The sequence below is a fragment of the Hemitrygon akajei genome, chromosome 24 (genome assembly GCF_048418815.1).
Source record: "Hemitrygon akajei chromosome 24, sHemAka1.3, whole genome shotgun sequence".
Taxonomy (NCBI): domain Eukaryota; kingdom Metazoa; phylum Chordata; class Chondrichthyes; order Myliobatiformes; family Dasyatidae; genus Hemitrygon; species Hemitrygon akajei.
In genome coordinates, this window is record NC_133147.1 from 22,723,893 (window position 1) to 22,747,571 (window position 23,679).

Here is a 23,679-nt window from a genome sequence, read left to right on the forward strand (position 1 = left end):
AACCCACCGGTACCCTGCACCCCACTCCCTTTAAACCCACCGGGACCCTGTACCCCACTCCCTTTAAACCCACCGGGACCCTGCATCCCGCTCCCTTTAAACCCACCGGGACCCTGTACCCCACTCCCTTCAAACACACCGGGACCCTGTACCCCACTCCCTTTAAACCCACCGGGACCCTGCACCCCACTCCCTTTAAACCCACCGGGACCCTGTACCCCACTCCCTTTAAACCCACCGGGACCCTGCACCCCATTCCCTTTAAACCCACCGGGACCCCGTCTCCCCCTCCCTTCAAACCCACCGGGACCCTGTACCCCACTCCCTTTAAACCCACCGGGACCCTGTATCCCACTCCCTTTAAACCCACCGGGACCCTGTACCCCACTCCCTTTAAACCCACCGGGACCCTGCATCCTGCTCCCTTTAAACCCACCGGGACCCTGCATCCCACTCCCTTTAAACCCACCGGGACCCTGTACCCCACTCCCTTTAAACCCACCGGGACCCTGCATCCCGCTCCCTTTAAACCCACCGGGACCCTGCATCCCACTCCCTTTAAACCCACCGGGACCCTGCACCCCACTCCCTTTAAACACACCGGGACCCTGTACCCCACTCCCTTTAAACCCACCGGGACCCTGTACCCCACTCCCTTTAAACCCACCGGGACCCTGTATCCCACTCCCTTTGAACCCACCGGGACCCTGTACCCCACTCCCTTTAAACCCACCGGGACACTGCATCCCGCTCCCTTTAAACCCACCGGGACCCTGTACCCCACTCCCTTTAAACCCACCGGGACCCTGTACCCCACTCCCTTTAAACCCACCGGGACTCTGTACCCCACTCCCTTTAAACCCACCGGGACACTGTACCCCACTCCCTTTAAACCCACCGGGACCCTGCACCCCACTCCCTTTAAACCCACCGGGACCCTGTACCCCACTCCCTTTAAACACACCGGGACCCTGTACCCCACTCCCTTTAAACCCACCGGGACCCTGCATCCCGCTCCCTTTAAACCCACCGGGACCCTGCATCCCAGTCCCTTTAAACCCACCGGGACCCTGCATCCCACTGCCTTTAAACCCACCGGGACCCTGCATCCCACTCCCTTTAAACCCACCGGGACCCCGTTTCCCACTCCCTTTGAACTCACTGGGACCCCCGTTTCCAGCTCCCACTGTGGGCTAGGCACGCATCACAGAGATACACCTGGGCTGTCAGCGTGGAGATGCCGGCTTTGAAACAGTCTGTGATTGGCCTGCAGTGTGATGCGCACACGGGGCAATAAACTGCGATGTAGGCACAAAATTAGGCCATTCAGCCCATTGAATCTACTCCACCATTCCCTCACGGCTGGCTGATTATTCCTCTCAACCCCATTCTCCCTGTAATCCGACCAGTCAAGAACCTATTGACCTCCACTTTAAATATACTTAATGACTTGGCGTCCACAGACTCACCACCCTCCGGCTAAAGCCTCATCTCTGTCCTAAATAGACGCCCTTCTAACCTGGGGCTGTGCCTACCCGATAGGCAACACCCTCTCATCATCCACTCTATCCAGGACTTTCAACGTTTGCTAGGTTTCGATGGGATCCCCTCGTTCTTCTAAACTCTGGCGAGTACAGGCCCAGAGCCATCAAAAGCTTCTCATACATTAACCCTTTCACTCACGATTCCCGGGACCGTTCTTGTGAAGCTCCCAGGACCCTCTCCAATGAGGTCATTACACAGTGCGCTGAGGCTGACCTCCCACTCCCAGGGTCATTCCCGCTTGCATACCCTTTCTGAAAAATAGGGCCCAAAACTGTGCGCAATGGAGTTCATTTTGTTCTTAAGGGATGTCCTCCTAATCTGAGGCTGTGCGCTCAGGTCCCAGACTCTCCCCACTGTTGGAAACACGCTCTTACTTGGGGCGGGCGTGCTGGGACCTTCGCGCTCCCACCGACTCACCATCCAGAGGATCGAGCCACTGGGCTGCTCCACCTGCTGGGAACCGCTCCACCGCGACTTCACCGTCGCCAGGCCGAAATCGCCGATCTTCACCGTCAGACCCTCGTGCAGGAAGATGTCTGAGTGCGGGAGGGAGGGGGCTGTGAAGGAAAATGCACCGGAGAGGGAAGAGCCCAGCCACCTTCCCCCACTCCACCACTGACCTGCTCCCCGCCCCTCCGGCACTCTCTCCCACCCACGGGTGCTCGTCCCTCCTCCTCGGACCTGCCGCTCCTGGCATTCTGGTCACTCCCCACCTCTCTCTCTCTTTCTCAAACTCGGTCATTCAGCCCGTTGAGCCTGTGGCTGTCCTCAGCCACCCATGTACACCGCGGTGGGGGGGTTAATTGTCCCCCCGTGGGTGTAGGTGATAGGCTAAATCTAGAGGGAGCTCCAGCCCGAGTTCCAATCAACCCCTCCCGGACCCTCCCACACACACTGGAGCAACGACTAACCCACCGATCCCGCACGTTCATCGGGACGTGGGAGGGAACTGGATCGGTTGGGGGGGGAGATCACATGGGGTCGCAGGGAGAATGTGCAAACTCTGCAAACTCTAACGCAGACACACACAGTGGCTGGGATCTTGGGGGTTCCTAAAGGAGCGGATCTACCCCGTTCTCTCTCTCGCTCTCCCTCCCCATCGTCTGTACTGCAGGAGAAACCAGTTTAACCACCGAGCGATAGGGAGGGAGGGAGGGGGAGAGGGTGAGGGAGACGGGGGTAGAGAGGAGGAAGGGGGAGGAAGAAAGGGGAGGAGAAGAGGGTGGGTAGTGGGAGGGAAGGAGAGTGGGGAGAGTAGTGAGGGGGAGGTCAAGGGGAAGAAGGAGTGGAGTGAGAGGGAAGAATGGTGAGGAGTGGTGAGGGGAGAGAGGGAGGGGAGGGGAGAGAGGGTGAGAGGGAAAGGGGAGGAGAGGGGGAGAGGGAAAGGGGAGGAGAGAGGAGAGGGGAAGAGGGTGGGGAGGGGTAAAGGGAGGTGAGGGGAGAGGGAAAGGGGAGGAGACGGGGAGAGGGTGGGGAGGGGGAGAGGGAAGGGAGGAGAGGGGAGAGGGAAGGGAGGAAAGGGGAGAGGGAAGGGAGGAAAGGGGAGAGGGAAGAGAGGAAAGGGGAGAGGGAAGGGAGGAAAGGGGAGAGGGAAAGGGGAGGAGGGGGGGAGAGCGAAAGGGGAGGAGAGGGAGGGACAGAGGGAGGGGAGAGATTGGAGGTCGAGGGGGCGAGGGGTGAAGGGGAGGAGGAGAGGAGGAGGGACAGGGGTGTGAGGGGAGTGAGTTTGTGGATGAGAGGCTGGGGTTCCCAGTCGGCAACAGTGTCCCAGTCCAAGGGAAGGGAGGAAGTTGGGGAGACGCGCAGACAGGATACTGTTGGACTTCAGGTCACGGTGGATGATGTTCTTTGCGTGGAGATAACTGGAAGAGATAGAGAGCAGGTTAGAGAGTGGGAACGAGGGGGATGAGGCTGAGCTCAGGGTGAGAGGGTGGGAGACGGGAGACGAGCCTGAAACATCCCATTATCCACTCACCATCACCATGGAAACCGAGGGTAGAGGCGGGAGTGTGAAGCCTCCATCCAAAGCCAAGCCCGAACTCCACTACTGGTCCAATCACACTGCCCGGCCAACTCTCTCACACTCAGAGACACTCAACCCCACCCCTGAATAACCGTTGTTCCTCCCTTCCCCACCCATCCTCCCCTGTTCCACCTCTGCACCCACAGAGTCACCAACCAGCCACATCCCATCCCAGTATTTTCCCCCCTCCCTACGCCATCACACAACCCGCTCAACATGCTGACCAGCCCCTCCCTGCTCCTCCCTCAGTGACCGGTGACCACACAACCTCTCACTGTATTTGGTCTTTCCCCTACCCCGTCAGGCTGACCCCCCTCCCTCCCATGCCCGCGGTGCGTACTCCATGCCCTGTGCGGTCTGCCGGGCGACGTCGATCAGCTGCAACGTGTCGAATCGGGTCTCCAGGACGTGGATGTGTCGATACAGGCTGCTGCCCTCGCACCACTGCGTGACGATCGCCATCCGCGGCTTAGACATGAACCCCATGAAGAGCAGGATGTTCACGTGCCTCGTCTTCCTGTGGGGGCGATGGCAGGAGCAGTCAGTGTGGACACATTCCAATTCCTCAGCATCACCTCTTGGGATCAAACTCCCACAGGAAAAACAGAAACAATAGCCCCCCCCGCCAGAATCAAATCGAACCACCCGCCAGGAACAAAAATCCAACCGAGTCCCAGGTCTGAATCGACTCTCACCGAGTCCCAGGTCTGAATCGACTGTCACCGAGTCCCAGGTCTGAATCGACTGTCACCGAGTCCCAGGTCTGAATCGACTGTCACCGAGTCCCAGGTCTGAATCGACTGTAACCGAGCCCCAGGTCTGAATCGACTCCAACCGAGTCCCGGGTCTGAATCGATTCCAACCGAGTCCCGGGTCTGAATCGATTCCAACCGAGTCCCGGGTCTGAATCGACTCAAAACGAGTCCCGGGTCTGAATCGACTCTCACCGAGTCCCGGGTCTGAATCGACTCTCACCGAGTCCCGGGTCTGAATCGACTCTCACCGAGACCCAGGTCTGAATCGACTCTCACCGAGTCCCGGGTCTGAATCGACTGTAACCGAGTCCCGGGACTGAATCGACTGTCACCGAGTCCCGGGTCTGAATCGACTGTCACCGAGTCCCGGGCCTGAATCGACTCCAACCGAGTCCCGGGTCTGAATCGATTCCAACCGAGTCCCGGGTCTGAATCGATTCCAACCGAGTCCCGGGTCTGAATCGATTCCAACCGAGTCCCGGGTCTGAATCGACTCAAAACGAGTCCCGGGTCTGAATCGACTCTCACCGAGTCCCGGGTCTGAATCGATTCCAACCGAGTCCCGGGTCTGAATCGACAAAAAACGAGTCTCAGGTCTGAATCGACTCTCACCGAGTCCCGGGTCTGAATCGACTCTCACCGAGTCCCAGGTCTGAGTCGACTCTCACCGAGTCTCAGGTCTGAATCGACTCTCACCGAGTCCCGGGTCTGAATCGACTCTCACCGAGTCCCGGGTCTGAATCGACTCTCACCGAGTCCCGGGTCTGAATCGACTCAAAACGAGTCCCGGGTCTGAATCGACTCAAAACGAGTCCCGGGTCTGAATCGACTCTCACCGAGTCCCAGGTCTGAGTCGACTCTCACCGAGTCCCAGGTCTGAGTCGACTCTCACCGAGTCCCAGGTCTGAATCGACTCTCACCGAGTCCCAGGTCTGAATCGACTGTCACCGAGTTCCAGGTCTGAATCTATTGTCACCGATTCCCAGGTCTGAATCGACTCTCACCGAGTCCCAGGTCTGAATCGACTCTCACCGATTCCCAGGTCTGAATCGATTGTCACCGAGTCCCAGGTCTGAATCGACTGTCACCGAGTCCCAGGTCTGAATCGACAGTAACCGAGCCCCAGGTCTGAATTGACTGTCACAGAGTCCCAGGTCTGAATCGACTGTAACCGAGCCCCAGGTCTGAATTGACTGTCACCGAGTCCCAGGTCTGAATCGACTCCAACCGAGTCCCGGGTCTGAATCGACTCTCACCGAGTCCCAGGTCTGAATCGACTGTCACCGAGTACCAGGTCTGAATCGACTCCAAGCAAGTCCCAGGTCTGAATCGACTCGAACCGAGTCCCAGGTCTGAATCGACTCTCACCGAGTCCAAGGTCGGAATCGACTGTCACCGAGTCCCAGGTCTGAATCGACTGTCACCGAGTCCCAGGTCTGAATCGACTGTCACCGAGTCCCAGGTCTGAATCGACTGTCACCGATTCCCAGGTCTGAATCGACTGTCACCGATTCCCAGGTCTGAATCGACTGTCACCGATTCCCAGGTCTGAATCGACTGTCACCGATTCCCAGGTCTGAATCGACTGTCACCGATTCCCAGGGCTGAATCGATTGTCACCGAGTCCCAGGTCTGAATCGATTGTCACCGAGTCCCAGGTCTGAATCGACTGTCACCGAGTCCCAGGTCTGAATCGATTGTCACCGAGTCCCAGGTCTGAATCGACTCTCACCGAGTCCCAGGTCTGAATCGACTCTCACCGAGTCCCAGGTCTGAATCGATTCCAACCGAGTCCCAGGTCTGAATCGACTCCAACCGAGTCCCAGGACTGAATCTACTGTCACCGAGTCCCAGGACTGAATCTACTGTCACCGAGTCCCAGGTCTGAATTGACTCTCACCGAGTCCCAGGTCTGAATCGACTCGAACCGAGTCCCAGGTCTGAATCGACTCGAACCGAGTCCCAGGTCTGAATCGACTCTCACCGAGTCCCAGGTCTGAATCGACTCAAAACGAGTCCCAGGTCTGAATCGACTCAAAACGAGTCCCAGGTCCGAATCGACTCAAAACGAGTCCCAGGTCCGAATCGATTGTCACCGAGTCCCAGGTCCGAATCGATTGTCACCGAGTCCCAGGTCCGAATCGATTGTCACCGAGTCCCAGGTCCGAATCGACTCTCACCGAGTCCCAGGTCTGAATCGACTCTCACCGATTCCCAGGTCTGAATCGATTGTCACCGAGTCCCAGGTCTGAATCGACTGTCACCGAGTCCCAGGTCTGAATCGATTCCAACCGAGTCACGGGTCTGAATCGATTCCAACTGAGTCCCGGGTCTGAATCGACTCAAAACGAGTCCCGGGTCTGAATCGACTCAAAACGAGTCCCGGGTCTGAATCGATTCCCACCGAGTCCCGGGTCTGAATCGATTCCAACCGAGTCCCGGGTCTGAATCGACTCAAAACGAGTCCCGGGTCTGAATCGACTCTCACCGAGTCCCGGGTCTGAATCGACTCTCACCGAGTCCCGGGTCTGAATCGACTCTCACCGAGTCCCGGGTCTGAATCGACTCTCACCGAGTCCCGGGTCTGAATCGACTCTCACCGAGTCCCGGGTCTGAATCGACTCTCACCGAGTCCCGGGTCTGAATCGACTCTCACCGAGTCCCGGGTCTGAATCGACTCTCACCGAGTCCCAGGTCTGAGTCGACTCTCACCGAGTCCCAGGTCTGAGTCGACTCTCACCGAGTCCCAGGTCTGAATCGACTGTCACCGAGTCCCAGGTCTGAATCTAGTGTCACCGATTCCCAGGTCTGAATCGACTCTCACCGAGTCCCAGGTCTGAATCGACTCTCACCGATTCCCAGGTCTGAATCGATTGTCACCGATTCCCAGGTCTGAATCGACTGTCACCGAGTCCCAGGTCTGAATCGACTGTAACCGAGCCCCAGGTCTGAATCGACTGTCACCGAGCCCCAGGTCTGAATCGACTGTCACCGAGTACCAGGTCTGAATCGACTGTCACCGAGTACCAGGTCTGAATCGACTCCAACCGAGTCCCGGGTCTGAATCGACTCTCACCGAGTCCCGGGTCTGAATCGACTGTCACCGAGACCCGGGTCTGAATCGATTGTAACCGAGTCCCGGGTCTGAATCGACTGTCACCGAGTCCCGGGTCTGAATCGACTGTCACCGAGTCCCGGGTCTGAATCGACTCCAACCGAGTCCCGGGTCTGAATCGACTGTCACCGAGTCCCGGGTCTGAATCGACTGTCACCGAGTCCCAGGTCTGAATCGACTGTAACCGAGCCCCAGGTCTGAATCGACTGTCACCGGGTCCCGGGTCTGAATCGACTCCAACCGAGTCCCGGGTCTGAATCGATTCCAACCGAGTCCCGGGTCTGAATCGACGCTCACCGAGTCCCGGGTCTGAGTCGACTCTCACCGAGTCCCGGGTCTGAATCGACTCCAACCGAGTCCCAGGTCTGAATCGACTCTCACCGAGTCCCAGGTCTGAATCGACTCAAACCGAGTCCCAGGTCTGAATCGACTCTCACCGAGTCCCAGGTCTGAATCGACTCAAAACGAGTCCCAGGTCTGAATCGACTGTAACCGAGCCCCAGGTCTGAATCGACTCCAACCGAGTCCCGGGTCTGAATCGATTCCAACCGAGTCCCGGGTCTGAATCGATTCCAACCGAGTCCCGGGTCTGAAACGACTCAAAACGAGTCCCGGGTCTGAATCGACTCTCACCGAGTCCCAGGTCTGAATCGACTCTCACCGAGTCCCGGGTCTGAATCGACTCTCACCGAGACCCAGGTCTGAATCGACTCTCACCGAGCCCCGGGTCTGAATCGACTGTAACCGAGTCCCGGGACTGAATCGACTGTCACCGAGTCCCGGGTCTGAATCGACTGTCACCGAGTCCCGGGCCTGAATCGACTCCAACCGAGTCCCGGGTCTGAATCGATTCCAACCGAGTCCCGGGTCTGAATCGATTCCAACCGAGTCCCGGGTCTGAATCGATTCCAACCGAGTCCCGGGTCTGAATCGACTCAAAACGAGTCCCGGGTCTGAATCGACTCTCACCGAGTCCCGGGTCTGAATCGATTCCAACCGAGTCCCGGGTCTGAATCGACTCAAAACGAGTCTCAGGTCTGAATCGACTCTCACCGAGTCCCGGGTCTGAATCGACTCTCACCGAGTCCCGGGTCTGAATCGACTGTCACCGAGTCCCGGGCCTGAATCGACTCCAACCGAGTCCCGGGTCTGAATCGATTCCAACCGAGTCCCGGGTCTGAATCGATTCCAACCGAGTCCCGGGTCTGAATCGATTCCAACCGAGTCCCGGGTCTGAATCGACTCTCACCGAGTCCCGGGTCTGAATCGATTCCAACCGAGTCCCGGGTCTGAATCGACAAAAAACGAGTCTCAGGTCTGAATCGACTCTCACCGAGTCCCGGGTCTGAATCGACTCTCACCGAGTCCCGGGTCTGAATCGACTCTCACCGAGTCCCGGGTCTGAATCGACTGTCACCGAGTCCCGGGTCTGAATCGACTCCAACCGAGTCCCGGGTCTGAATCGACTCCAACCGAGTCCCAGGTCTGAATGGATTCCAACCGAGTCCCAGGTCCGAATCGACTCTCACCGAGACCCAGGTCCGAATCGACTCTCACCGAGTCCCAGGTCCGAATCGACTCAAAACGAGTCCCAGGTCTGAATCGATTGTCACCGAGTCCGAGGTCTGAATCGATTGTCACCGAGTCACAGGTCTGAACCGACTCCAACCGAGTCACAGGTCCGAATTGACTCTCACCGAGTCCCAGGTCTGAATCGACTCTCACCGAGTCCCAGGTCTGAATCGATTGTCACCGAGTCCCAGGTTTGAATCGATTGTCACCAAGTCACAGGTCTGAATCGACTCCAACCGAGTCACAGGTCTGAATCGACTCCAACCGAGTCCCAGGTCTGAATCGACTCAAAACGAGTCCCAGGTCTGAATCGACTCAAAACGAGCCCCAGGTCTGAATCGACTCTCACCGAGTCCCAGGTCTGAATGGATTCCAACCGAGTCCCAGGTCCGAATCGACTCTCACCGAGACCCAGGTCCGAATCGACTCTCACCGAGTCCCAGGTCCGAATCGACTCTCACCGACTCCCAGGTCTGAATCGATTGTCACCGAGTCCGAGGTCTGAATCGATTGTCACCGAGTCACAGGTCTGAACCGACTCCAACCGAGTCACAGGTCCGAATTGACTCTCACCGAGTCCCAGGTCTGAATCGACTCTCACCGAGTCCCAAGTCTGAATCGATTGTCACCGAGTCCCAGGTTTGAATCGATTGTCACCAAGTCACAGGTCTGAATCGACTCCAACCGAGTCACAGGTCTGAATCGACTCTCACCGTGTCCCAGGTCTGAATCGACTCAAAACGAGTCCCAGGTCTGAATCGACTCAAAACGAGTCCCAGTTCTGAATCGACTCAAAACGAGTCCCAGTTCCGAATCGACTCCAACCGAGTCCCAAGTCCGAATCGACTGTCAACGAGTCCCAGGTCTGAATCGACTCGAACCGAGTCCCAGGTCTGAATCGACTCAAAACGAGTCCCAGGTCTGAATCGACTCTCACCGAGTCCCAGGTCTGCATCGACTCCAACCGAGTCCCAGGTCTGAATCGATTGTCACCGAGTCCCAGGTCTGAATCGATTCCAACCGAGTCCCAGGTCTGAATCGACTCCAACCGAGTCCCAGGTCTGAATCGACTCCAACCGAGTCCCAGGTCTGAATCGACTCCAACCGAGTCCCAGGTCTGAATCGATTGTCACCGAGTCACAGCTCCGAATCGACTCCAACCGAGTCCCAGGTCTGAATCGACTCAAAACGGGTCCCAGGTCTGAATCGACTCAAAACGAGCCCCAGGTCTGAATCGATTGTCACCGAGTCCCAGGTTTGAATCGATTGTCACCAAGTCACAGGTCTGAATCGACTCCAACCGAGTCACAGGTCTGAATCGACTCTCACCGTGTCCCAGGTCTGAATCGACTCAAAACGAGTCCCAGGTCTGAATCGACTCAAAACGAGTCCCAGGTCTGAATCGACTCAAAACGAGTCCCAGGTCTGAATCGACTCAAAACGAGCCCCAGGTCTGAATCGACTCTCACCGAGTCCCAGGTCTGAATGGATTCCAACCGAGTCCCAGGTCCGAATCGACTCTCACCGAGACCCAGGTCCGAATCGACTCTCACCGAGTCCCAGGTCCGAATCGACTCTCACCGACTCCCAGGTCTGAATCGATTGTCACCGAGTCCGAGGTCTGAATCGATTGTCACCGAGTCACAGGTCTGAACCGACTCCAACCGAGTCACAGGTCCGAATTGACTCTCACCGAGTCCCAGGTCTGAATCGACTCTCACCGAGTCCCAGGTCTGAATCGATTGTCACCGAGTCCCAGGTTTGAATCGATTGTCACCAAGTCACAGGTCTGAATCGACTCCAACCGAGTTACAGGTCTGAATCGACTCTCACCGTGTCCCAGGTCTGAATCGACTCAAAACGAGTCCCAGGTCTGAATCGACTCAAAACGAGTCCCAGTTCTGAATCGACTCAAAACGAGTCCCAGTTCCGAATCGACTCCAACCGAGTCCCAAGTCCGAATCGACTGTCAACGAGTCCCAGGTCTGAATCGACTCGAACCGAGTCCCAGGTCTGAATCGACTCAAAACGAGTCCCAGGTCTGAATCGACTCTCACCGAGTCCCAGGTCTGCATCGACTCCAACCGAGTCCCAGGTCTGAATCGACTCTCACCGAGTCCCAGGTCTGAATCGACTCCAACCGAGTCCCAGGTCTGAATCGACTCCAACCGAGTCCCAGGTCTGCATCGACTCCAACCGAGTCCCAGGTCTGAATCGATTGTCACTGAGTCCCAGGTCTGAATCGACTGTCACCGAGTCTCAGGTCTGAATCGATTGTCACCGAGTCACAGCTCCGAATCGACTCCAACCGAGTCCCAGGTCTGAATCGACTCAAAACGGGTCCCAGGTCTGAATCGACTCAAAACGAGCCCCAGGTCTGAATCGATTGTCACCGAGTCCCAGGTTTGAATCGATTGTCACCAAGTCACAGGTCTGAATCGACTCCAACCGAGTCACAGGTCTGAATCGACTCTCACCGTGTCCCAGGTCTGAATCGACTCAAAACGAGTCCCAGGTCTGAATCGACTCAAAACGAGTCCCAGTTCTGAATCGACTCAAAACGAGTCCCAGGTCTGAATCGACTCACACCGAATCCCAGGTCTGAATCGATTCCAACCGAGTCCCAGGTCCGAATCGACCCTCACCGAGTCCCAGGTCCAAATCGACTCTCACCGAGTCCCAGGTCCGAATCGACTCTCACCGAGACCCAGGTCCGAATCGACTCTCACCGAGTCCCAGGTCCGAATCGACTCTCACCGAGTCCCAGGTCTGAATCGACTCAAAACGAGTCCCAGGTCTGAATCGACTCTCACCGAGTCCCAGGTCTGAATCGACTCCAACCGAGTCCCAGGTCTGAATCGACACCAACCGAGTCCCAGGTCTGCATCGACTCCAACCGAGTCCCAGGTCTGAATCGATTGTCACTGAGTCCCAGGTCTGAATCGACTGTCACCGAGTCCCAGGTCTGAATCGACTCAAAACGAGTCCCAGGTCTGAATCGACTCTCACCGAGTCCCAGGTCTGAATCGACTCTCACCGATTCCCAGGTCTGAATCGACTCTCACCGATTCCCAGGTCTGAATCGACTGTCACCGAGTCCCAGGTCTGAATCGATTGTCACCGAGTCCCAGGGCTGAATCGATTGTCACCGAGTCCCAGGTCCGAATCGACTCAAAACGAGTCCCAGGTCCGAATCGACTCTCACCAAGTCCCAAGTCCGAATCGACTCTCAGCGAGCCCCAGGTCCGAATCGACTCTCACCGAGTCCCAGGTCTGAATCGACTCCAACCGAGTCCCAGGTCTGAATCGACTCAAAACGAGTCCCAGGTCTGAATCGACTCAAAACGAGCCCCAGATCTGAATCGACTCAAAACGAGCCCCAGGTCTGAATCGACTCTCACCGAGTCCCAGGTCTGAATCGACTCTCACCGAGCCCCAGGTCTGAATCGACTCTCACCGAGTCCCAGGTCTGAATCGACTCCAACCGAGTCCCAGGTCTGAATCGACTCAAAACGAGTCCCAGGTCTGAATCGACTCAAAACGAGCCCCAGGTCTGAATCGACTCTCACCGATTCCCAGGTCTGAATCGACTCTCACCGATTCCCAGGTCTGAATCGACTCTCACCGATTCCCAGGTCTGAATCGACTCCAACCGAGTCCCAGGTCCGAATCGACTCTCACCGAGTCCCAGGTCCGAATCGACTCTCACCGAGTCCCAGGTCCGAATCGACTCTCACCGAGTCCCAGGTCTGAATCGACTCAAAACGAGTCCCAGGTCTGAATCGACTCAAAACGAGTCCCAGTTCTGAATCAACTCAAAACAAGTCCCAGGTCTGAATCGACTCTCACCGCGTCCCAGGTCCGAATCGACTCTCACCGAGACCCAGGTCCGAATCGACTCTCACCGAGTCCCAGGTCCGAATCGACTCTCACCGAGTCCCAGGTCTGAATCGACTCAAAACGAGTCCCAGGTCTGAATCGACTCACACCGAGCCCCAGGTCTGAATCGACTCCAACCGAGTCCCATGTCTGAATCGACTCCAACCGAGTCCCAGGTCTGAATCGATTGTCACCGAGTCCCAGGTCTGAATCGACTGTCACCGAGTCCCAGGTCTGAATCGACTGTCACCGAGTCCCAGGTCTGAATCGACTGTCACCGAGTCCCAGGTCTGAATCGACTCCAACCGAGTCCCAGGTCTGAATCGACTCAAAACAAGTCCCAGGACTGAATCGACTCAAAACGAGTCCCAGTACTGAATCGACTCAAAACGAGACCCAGGTCTGAATCGACTCTCACCGAGCCCCAGGTCTGAATCGAATCCAACCGAGTCCCAGGTCTGAATCGACTCAAAACGAGTCCCAGGTCTGAATCGACTCAAAACGAGCCCCAGATCTGAATCGACTCAAAACGAGCCCCAGGTCTGAATCGACTCTCACCGAGTCCCAGGTCTGAATCGACTCTCACCGAGCCCCAGGTCTGAATCGACTCTCACCGAGTCCCAGGGCTGAATCGACTGTCACCCAGGTCCGAATCGACTCAAAACGAGTCCCAGGTCCGAATCGACTCTCACCAAGTCCCAAGTCCGAATCGACTCTCAGCGAGCCCCAGGTCCGAATCGACTCTCACCGAGTCCCAGGTCTGAATCGACTCCAACCGAGTCCCAGGTCTGAATCGACTCAAAACGAGTCCCAGGTCTGAATCGACTCAAAACGAGCCCCAGATCTGAATCGACTCAAAACGAGCCCCAGGTCTGAATCGACTCTCACCGAGTCCCAGGTCTGAATCGACTCTCACCGAGCCCCAGGTCTGAATCGACTCTCACCGAGTCCCAGGTCTGAATCGACTCCAACCGAGTCCCAGGTCTGAATCGACTCAAAACGAGTCCCAGGTCTGAATCGACTCAAAACGAGCCCCAGGTCTGAATCGACTCTCACCGATTCCCAGGTCTGAATCGACTCTCACCGATTCCCAGGTCTGAATCGACTCTCACCGATTCCCAGGTCTGAATCGACTCCAACCGAGTCCCAGGTCCGAATCGACTCTCACCGAGTCCCAGGTCCGAATCGACTCTCACCGAGTCCCAGGTCCGAATCGACTCTCACCGAGTCCCAGGTCTGAATCGACTCAAAACGAGTCCCAGGTCTGAATCGACTCAAAACGAGTCCCAGTTCTGAATCGACTCAAAACAAGTCCCAGGTCTGAATCGACTCTCACCGCGTCCCAGGTCCGAATCGACTCTCACCGAGACCCAGGTCCGAATCGACTCTCACCGAGTCCCAGGTCTGAATCGACTCAAAACGAGTCCCAGGTCTGAATCGACTCACACCGAGCCCCAGGTCTGAATCGACTCCAACCGAGTCCCATGTCTGAATCGACTCCAACCGAGTCCCAGGTATGAATCGATTGTCACCGAGTCCCAGGTCTGAATCGACTGTCACCGAGTCCCAGGTCTGAATCGACTGTCACCGAGTCCCAGGTCTGAATCGACTGTCACCGAGTCCCAGGTCTGAATCGACTCCAACCGAGTCCCAGGTCTGAATCGACTCAAAACAAGTCCCAGGACTGAATCGACTCAAAACGAGTCCCAGTACTGAATCGACTCAAAACGAGACCCAGGTCTGAATCGACTCTCACCGAGCCCCAGGTCTGAATCGAATCAAAACGAGTCCCAGGTCTGAATCGACTCAAAACGAGCCCCAGGTCTGAATCGACTCAAAACGAGCCCCAGGTCCGAATGGATTCCAACCGAGTCCCAGGTCCGAATCGACTCTCACCGAGTCCCAGGTCCGAATCGACTCTCACCGAGTCCCAGGTCCGAATCGACTCTCACCGAGTCCCAGGTCTGAATCGATTGTCACCGAGTCCGAGGTCTGAATCGATTGTCACCGAGTTACAGGTCTGAACCGACTCCAACCGAGTCACAGGTCCGAATTGACTCTCACCGAGTCCCAGGTCTGAATCGACTCTCACCGAGTCCCAGGTCTGAATCGATTGTCACCGAGTCCCAGGTTTGAATCGATTGTCACCAAGTCACAGGTCTGAATCGACTCCAACCGAGTCACAGGTCTGAATCGACTCTCACCGTGTCCCAGGTCTGAATCGACTCAAAACGAGTCCCAGGTCTGAATCGACTCAAAACGAGTCCCAGTTCTGAATCGACTCAAAACGAGTCCCAGGTCTGAATCGACTCGCACCGAGTCCCAGGTCTGAATCGATTCCAACCGAGTCCCAGGTCCGAATCGACTCTCACCGAGTCCCAGGTCCGAATCGACTCAAAACGAGTCCCAGGTCCGAATCGACTCTCACCGAGACCCAGGTCCGAATCGACTCTCACCGAGTCCCAGGTCCGAATCGACTCTCACCGAGTCCCAGGTCCGAATCGACTCTCACCGAGTCCCAGGTCTGAATCGACTCAAAACGAGTCCCAGGTCTGAATCGACTCTCACCGAGTCCCAGGTCTGAATCGACTCCAACCGAGTCCCAGGTCTGAATCGACTCTCACCGAGTCCCAGGTCTGAATCGACTCCAACCGAGTCCCAGGTCTGAATCGACTCCAACCGAGTCCCAGGTCTGCATCGACTCCAACCGAGTCCCAGGTCTGAATCGATTGTCACTGAGTCCCAGGTCTGAATCGACTGTCACCGAGTCTCAGGTCTGAATCGATTGTCACCGAGTCACAGCTCCGAATCGACTCCAACCGAGTCCCAGGTCTGAATCGACTCAAAACGGGTCCCAGGTCTGAATCGACTCAAAACGAGCCCCAGGTCTGAATCGATTGTCACCGAGTCCCAGGTTTGAATCGATTGTCACCAAGTCACAGGTCTGAATCGACTCCAACCGAGTCACAGGTCTGAATCGACTCTCACCGTGTCCCAGGTCTGAATCGACTCAAAACGAGTCCCAGGTCTGAATCGACTCAAAACGAGTCCCAGTTCTGAATCGACTCAAAACGAGTCCCAGGTCTGAATCGACTCACACCGAATCCCAGGTCTGAATCGATTCCAACCGAGTCCCAGGTCCGAATCGACCCTCACCGAGTCCCAGGTCCAAATCGACTCTCACCGAGTCCCAGGTCCGAATCGACTCTCACCGAGACCCAGGTCCGAATCGACTCTCACCGAGTCCCAGGTCCGAATCGACTCTCACCGAGTCCCAGGTCTGAATCGACTCAAAACGAGTCCCAGGTCTGAATCGACTCTCACCGAGTCCCAGGTCTGAATCGACTCCAACCGAGTCCCAGGTCTGAATCGACTCCAACCGAGTCCCAGGTCTGCATCGACTCCAACCGAGTCCCAGGTCTGAATCGATTGTCACTGAGTCCCAGGTCTGAATCGACTGTCACCGAGTCCCAGGTCTGAATCGACTCAAAACGAGTCCCAGGTCTGAATCGACTCTCACCGAGTCCCAGGTCTGAATCGACTCTCACCGATTCCCAGGTCTGAATCGACTCTCACCGATTCCCAGGTCTGAATCGACTGTCACCGAGTCCCAGGTCTGAATCGATTGTCACCGAGTCCCAGGGCTGAATCGATTGTCACCGAGTCCCAGGTCCGAATCGACTCAAAACGAGTCCCAGGTCCGAATCGACTCTCACCAAGTCCCAAGTCCGAATCGACTCTCAGCGAGCCCCAGGTCCGAATCGACTCTCACCGAGTCCCAGGTCTGAATCGACTCCAACCGAGTCCCAGGTCTGAATCGACTCAAAACGAGTCCCAGGTCTGAATCGACTCAAAACGAGCCCCAGATCTGAATCGACTCAAAACGAGCCCCAGGTCTGAATCGACTCTCACCGAGTCCCAGGTCTGAATCGACTCTCACCGAGCCCCAGGTCTGAATCGACTCTCACCGAGTCCCAGGTCTGAATCGACTCCAACCGAGTCCCAGGTCTGAATCGACTCAAAACGAGTCCCAGGTCTGAATCGACTCAAAACGAGCCCCAGGTCTGAATCGACTCTCACCGATTCCCAGGTCTGAATCGACTCTCACCGATTCCCAGGTCTGAATCGACTCTCACCGATTCCCAGGTCTGAATCGACTCCAACCGAGTCCCAGGTCCGAATCGACTCTCACCGAGTCCCAGGTCCGAATCGACTCTCACCGAGTCCCAGGTCCGAATCGACTCTCACCGAGTCCCAGGTCTGAATCGACTCAAAACGAGTCCCAGGTCTGAATCGACTCAAAACGAGTCCCAGTTCTGAATCAACTCAAAACAAGTCCCAGGTCTGAATCGACTCTCACCGCGTCCCAGGTCCGAATCGACTCTCACCGAGACCCAGGTCCGAATCGACTCTCACCGAGTCCCAGGTCCGAATCGACTCTCACCGAGTCCCAGGTCTGAATCGACTCAAAACGAGTCCCAGGTCTGAATCGACTCACACCGAGCCCCAGGTCTGAATCGACTCCAACCGAGTCCCATGTCTGAATCGACTCCAACCGAGTCCCAGGTCTGAATCGATTGTCACCGAGTCCCAGGTCTGAATCGACTGTCACCGAGTCCCAGGTCTGAATCGACTGTCACCGAGTCCCAGGTCTGAATCGACTGTCACCGAGTCCCAGGTCTGAATCGACTCCAACCGAGTCCCAGGTCTGAATCGACTCCAACCGAGTCCCAGGTCTGAATCGACTCAAAACAAGTCCCAGGACTGAATCGACTCAAAACGAGTCCCAGTACTGAATCGACTCAAAACGAGACCCAGGTCTGAATCGACTCTCACCGAGCCCCAGGTCTGAATCGAATCCAACCGAGTCCCAGGTCTGAATCGACTCAAAACGAGTCCCAGGTCTGAATCGACTCAAAACGAGCCCCAGATCTGAATCGACTCAAAACGAGCCCCAGGTCTGAATCGACTCTCACCGAGTCCCAGGTCTGAATCGACTCTCACCGAGCCCCAGGTCTGAATCGACTCTCACCGAGTCCCAGGGCTGAATCGACTGTCACCCAGGTCCGAATCGACTCAAAACGAGTCCCAGGTCCGAATCGACTCTCACCAAGTCCCAAGTCCGAATCGACTCTCAGCGAGCCCCAGGTCCGAATCGACTCTCACCGAGTCCCAGGTCTGAATCGACTCCAACCGAGTCCCAGGTCTGAATCGACTCAAAACGAGTCCCAGGTCTGAATCGACTCAAAACGAGCCCCAGATCTGAATCGACTCAAAACGAGCCCCAGGTCTGAATCGACTCTCACCGAGTCCCAGGTCTGAATCGACTCTCACCGAGCCCCAGGTCTGAATCGACTCTCACCGAGTCCCAGGTCTGAATCGACTCCAACCGAGTCCCAGGTCTGAATCGACTCAAAACGAGTCCCAGGTCTGAATCGACTCAAAACGAGCCCCAGGTCTGAATCGACTCTCACCGATTCCCAGGTCTGAATCGACTCTCACCGATTCCCAGGTCTGAATCGACTCTCACCGATTCCCAGGTCTGAATCGACTCCAACCGAGTCCCAGGTCCGAATCGACTCTCACCGAGTCCCAGGTCCGAATCGACTCTCACCGAGTCCCAGGTCCGAATCGACTCTCACCGAGTCCCAGGTCTGAATCGACTCAAAACGAGTCCCAGGTCTGAATCGACTCAAAACGAGTCCCAGTTCTGAATCGACTCAAAACAAGTCCCAGGTCTGAATCGACTCTCACCGCGTCCCAGGTCCGAATCGACTCTCACCGAGACCCAGGTCCGAATCGACTCTCACCGAGTCCCAGGTCTGAATCGACTCAAAACGAGTCCCAGGTCTGAATCGACTCACACCGAGCCCCAGGTCTGAATCGACTCCAACCGAGTCCCATGTCTGAATCGACTCCAACCGAGTCCCAGGTATGAATCGATTGTCACCGAGTCCCAGGTCTGAATCGACTGTCACCGAGTCCCAGGTCTGAATCGACTGTCACCGAGTCCCAGGTCTGAATCGACTGTCACCGAGTCCCAGGTCTGAATCGACTCCAACCGAGTCCCAGGTCTGAATCGACTCAAAACAAGTCCCAGGACTGAATCGACTCAAAACGAGTCCCAGTACTGAATCGACTCAAAACGAGACCCAGGTCTGAATCGACTCTCACCGAGCCCCAGGTCTGAATCGAATCAAAACGAGTCCCAGGTCTGAATCGACTCAAAACGAGCCCCAGGTCTGAATCGACTCAAAACGAGCCCCAGGTCCGAATGGATTCCAACCGAGTCCCAGGTCCGAATCGACTCTCACCGAGTCCCAGGTCCGAATCGACTCTCACCGAGTCCCAGGTCCGAATCGACTCTCACCGAGTCCCAGGTCTGAATCGATTGTCACCGAGTCCGAGGTCTGAATCGATTGTCACCGAGTTACAGGTCTGAACCGACTCCAACCGAGTCACAGGTCCGAATTGACTCTCACCGAGTCCCAGGTCTGAATCGACTCTCACCGAGTCCCAGGTCTGAATCGATTGTCACCGAGTCCCAGGTTTGAATCGATTGTCACCAAGTCACAGGTCTGAATCGACTCCAACCGAGTCACAGGTCTGAATCGACTCTCACCGTGTCCCAGGTCTGAATCGACTCAAAACGAGTCCCAGGTCTGAATCGACTCAAAACGAGTCCCAGTTCTGAATCGACTCAAAACGAGTCCCAGGTCTGAATCGACTCGCACCGAGTCCCAGGTCTGAATCGATTCCAACCGAGTCCCAGGTCCGAATCGACTCTCACCGAGTCCCAGGTCCGAATCGACTCAAAACGAGTCCCAGGTCCGAATCGACTCTCACCGAGACCCAGGTCCGAATCGACTCTCACCGAGTCCCAGGTCTGAATCGACTCAAAACGAGTCCCAGGTCTGAATCGACTCTCACCGAGTCCCAGGTCTGAATCGACTCCAACCGAGTCCCAGGTCTGAATCGACTCCAACCGAGTCCCAGGTCTGCATCGACTCCAACCGAGTCCCAGGTCTGAATCGATTGTCACTGAGTCCCAGGTCTGAATCGACTGTCACCGAGTCTCAGGTCTGAATCGATTGTCACCGAGTCACAGCTCCGAATCGACTCCAACCGAGTCCCAGGTCTGAATCGACTCAAAACGGGTCCCAGGTCTGAATCGACTCAAAACGAGCCCCAGGTCTGAATCGATTGTCACCGAGTCCCAGGTTTGAATCGATTGTCACCAAGTCACAGGTCTGAATCGACTCCAACCGAGTCACAGGTCTGAATCGACTCTCACCGTGTCCCAGGTCTGAATCGACTCAAAACGAGTCCCAGGTCTGAATCGACTCAAAACGAGTCCCAGTTCTGAATCGACTCAAAACGAGTCCCAGGTCTGAATCGACTCGCACCGAATCCCAGGTCTGAATCGATTCCAACCGAGTCCCAGGTCCGAATCGACCCTCACCGAGTCCCAGGTCCAAATCGACTCTCACCGAGTCCCAGGTCCGAATCGACTCTCACCGAGACCCAGGTCCGAATCGACTCTCACCGAGTCCCAGGTCAGAATCGACTCTCACCGAGTCCCAGGTCTGAATCGACTCAAAACGAGTCCCAGGTCTGAATCGACTCTCACCGAGTCCCAGGTCTGAATCGACTCCAACCGAGTCCCAGGTCTGAATCGACTCCAACCGAGTCCCAGGTCTGCATCGACTCCAACCGAGTCCCAGGTCTGAATCGATTGTCACTGAGTCCCAGGTCTGAATCGACTGTCACCGAGTCCCAGGTCTGAATCGACTCAAAACGAGTCCCAGGTCTGAATCGACTCTCACCGAGTCCCAGGTCTGAATCGACTCTCACCGATTCCCAGGTCTGAATCGACTCTCACCGATTCCCAGGTCTGAATCGACTGTCACCGAGTCCCAGGTCTGAATCGATTGTCACCGAGTCCCAGGGCTGAATCGATTGTCACCGAGTCCCAGGTCCGAATCGACTCAAAACGAGTCCCAGGTCCGAATCGACTCTCACCAAGTCCCAAGTCCGAATCGACTCTCAGCGAGCCCCAGGTCCGAATCGACTCTCACCGAGTCCCAGGTCTGAATCGACTCCAACCGAGTCCCAGGTCTGAATCGACTCAAAACGAGTCCCAGGTCTGAATCGACTCAAAACGAGCCCCAGATCTGAATCGACTCAAAACGAGCCCCAGGTCTGAATCGACTCTCACCGAGTCCCAGGTCTGAATCGACTCTCACCGAGCCCCAGGTCTGAATCGACTCTCACCGAGTCCCAGGTCTGAATCGACTCCAACCGAGTCCCAGGTCTGAATCGACTCAAAACGAGTCCCAGGTCTGAATCGACTCAAAACGAGCCCCAGGTCTGAATCGACTCTCACCGATTCCCAGGTCTGAATCGACTCTCACCGATTCCCAGGTCTGAATCGACTCTCACCGATTCCCAGGTCTGAATCGACTCCAACCGAGTCCCAGGTCCGAATCGACTCTCACCGAGTCCCAGGTCCGAATCGACTCTCACCGAGTCCCAGGTCCGAATCGACTCTCACCGAGTCCCAGGTCTGAATCGACTCAAAACGAGTCCCAGGTCTGAATCGACTCAAAACGAGTCCCAGTTCTGAATCGACTCAAAACAAGTCCCAGGTCTGAATCGACTCTCACCGCGTCCCAGGTCCGAATCGACTCTCACCGAGACCCAGGTCCGAATCGACTCTCACCGAGTCCCAGGTCCGAATCGACTCTCACCGAGTCCCAGGTCTGAATCGACTCAAAACGAGTCCCAGGTCTGAATCGACTCACACCGAGCCCCAGGTCTGAATCGACTCCAACCGAGTCCCATGTCTGAATCGACTCCAACCGAGTCCCAGGTCTGAATCGATTGTCACCGAGTCCCAGGTCTGAATCGACTGTCACCGAGTCCCAGGTCTGAATCGACTGTCACCGAGTCCCAGGTCTGAATCGACTGTCACCGAGTCCCAGGTCTGAATCGACTCCAACCGAGTCCCAGGTCTGAATCGACTCAAAACAAGTCCCAGGACTGAATCGACTCAAAACGAGTCCCAGTACTGAATCGACTCAAAACGAGACCCAGGTCTGAATCGACTCTCACCGAGCCCCAGGTCTGAATCGAATCAAAACGAGTCCCAGGTCTGAATCGACTCAAAACGAGCCCCAGGTCTGAATCGACTCAAAACGAGCCCCAGGTCCGAATGGATTCCAACCGAGTCCCAGGTCCGAATCGACTCTCACCGAGTCCCAGGTCCGAATCGACTCTCACCGAGTCCCAGGTCCGAATCGACTCTCACCGAGTCCCAGGTCTGAATCGATTGTCACCGAGTCCGAGGTCTGAATCGATTGTCACCGAGTTACAGGTCTGAACCGACTCCAACCGAGTCACAGGTCCGAATTGACTCTCACCGAGTCCCAGGTCTGAATCGACTCTCACCGAGTCCCAGGTCTGAATCGATTGTCACCGAGTCCCAGGTTTGAATCGATTGTCACCAAGTCACAGGTCTGAATCGACTCCAACCGAGTCACAGGTCTGAATCGACTCTCACCGTGTCCCAGGTCTGAATCGACTCAAAACGAGTCCCAGGTCTGAATCGACTCAAAACGAGTCCCAGTTCTGAATCGACTCAAAACGAGTCCCAGGTCTGAATCGACTCGCACCGAGTCCCAGGTCTGAATCGATTCCAACCGAGTCCCAGGTCCGAATCGACTCTCACCGAGTCCCAGGTCCGAATCGACTCAAAACGAGTCCCAGGTCCGAATCGACTCTCACCGAGACCCAGGTCCGAATCGACTCTCACCGAGTCCCAGGTCCGAATCGACTCTCACCGAGTCCCAGGTCCGAATCGACTCTCACCGAGTCCCAGGTCTGAATCGACTCAAAACGAGTCCCAGGTCTGAATCGACTCTCACCGAGTCCCAGGTCTGAATCGACTCCAACCGAGTCCCAGGTCTGAATCGACTCCAACCGAGTCCCAGGTCTGCATCGACTCCAACCGAGTCCCAGGTCTGAATCGATTGTCACTGAGTCCCAGGTCTGAATCGACTGTCACCGAGTCTCAGGTCTGAATCGACTCAAAACGAGTCCCAGGTCTGAATCGACTCTCACCGAGTCCCAGGTCTGAATCGACTCTCACCGATTCCCAGGTCTGAATCGACTCTCACCGATTCCCAGGTCTGAATCGATTGTCACCGAGTCCCAGGTCTGAATTGATTGTCACCGAGTCCCAGGGCTGAATCGATTGTCACCGATTCCCAGGGCTGAATCGACTGTCACCGAGACCCAGGTCTGAATCGATTGTCACCGAGTCCCAGGTCTGAATCGACTCTCACCGAGTCCCAGCTCTGAATCGATTCCAACCGAGTCCCAGGTCTGAATCGACTCCAACCGAGTCCCAGGACTGAATCTACTGTCACCGAAGTCCCAGGTCTGAATCGACTCCAACCGAGTCCCAGGTCTGAATCGACTCCAACCGAGTCCCAGGTCTGAATCGACTCCAACCGAGTCCCAGGTCTGAATTGACTCCAACCGAGTCCCAGGTCTGAATCGACTCTCACCGAGTCCCAGGTCTGAATCGACTCGAACCGAGTCCCAGGTCTGAATCGACTCTCACCGAGTCCCAGGTCTGAATCGACTCTCACCGAGTCCCAGGTCAGAATCGACTCAAAACGAGTCCCAGGTCTGAATCAACTCAAAACGAGTCCCAGGTCCGAATCGACTCTCACCGAGTCCCGGGTCCGAATCGATTGTCACCGAGTCCCAGGTCCGAATCGATT

At 56.2% G+C, this 23,679-nt stretch overlaps 1 protein-coding gene across 5 annotated transcripts in view; it reads right to left on the reverse strand.

Annotated features, from left to right (window-relative positions):
• LOC140715961 (serine/threonine-protein kinase A-Raf-like) overlaps positions 1–23,679 on the reverse strand; it is a 77,349-nt gene that overhangs the window by 9,118 nt on the left and 44,552 nt on the right. For all 5 annotated transcript variants that reach the window (XM_073028569.1, XM_073028571.1, XM_073028567.1 and 2 more), the window contains 3 exons: positions 3,909–4,085; positions 3,361–3,407; positions 1,963–2,081 (listed from right to left, as the gene is read on the reverse strand). In XM_073028569.1, the coding sequence (XP_072884670.1) occupies positions 1,963–2,081; positions 3,361–3,407; positions 3,909–4,085 (343 nt within the window). The remainder of the gene's footprint in view (positions 1–1,962; positions 2,082–3,360; positions 3,408–3,908; positions 4,086–23,679) is intronic.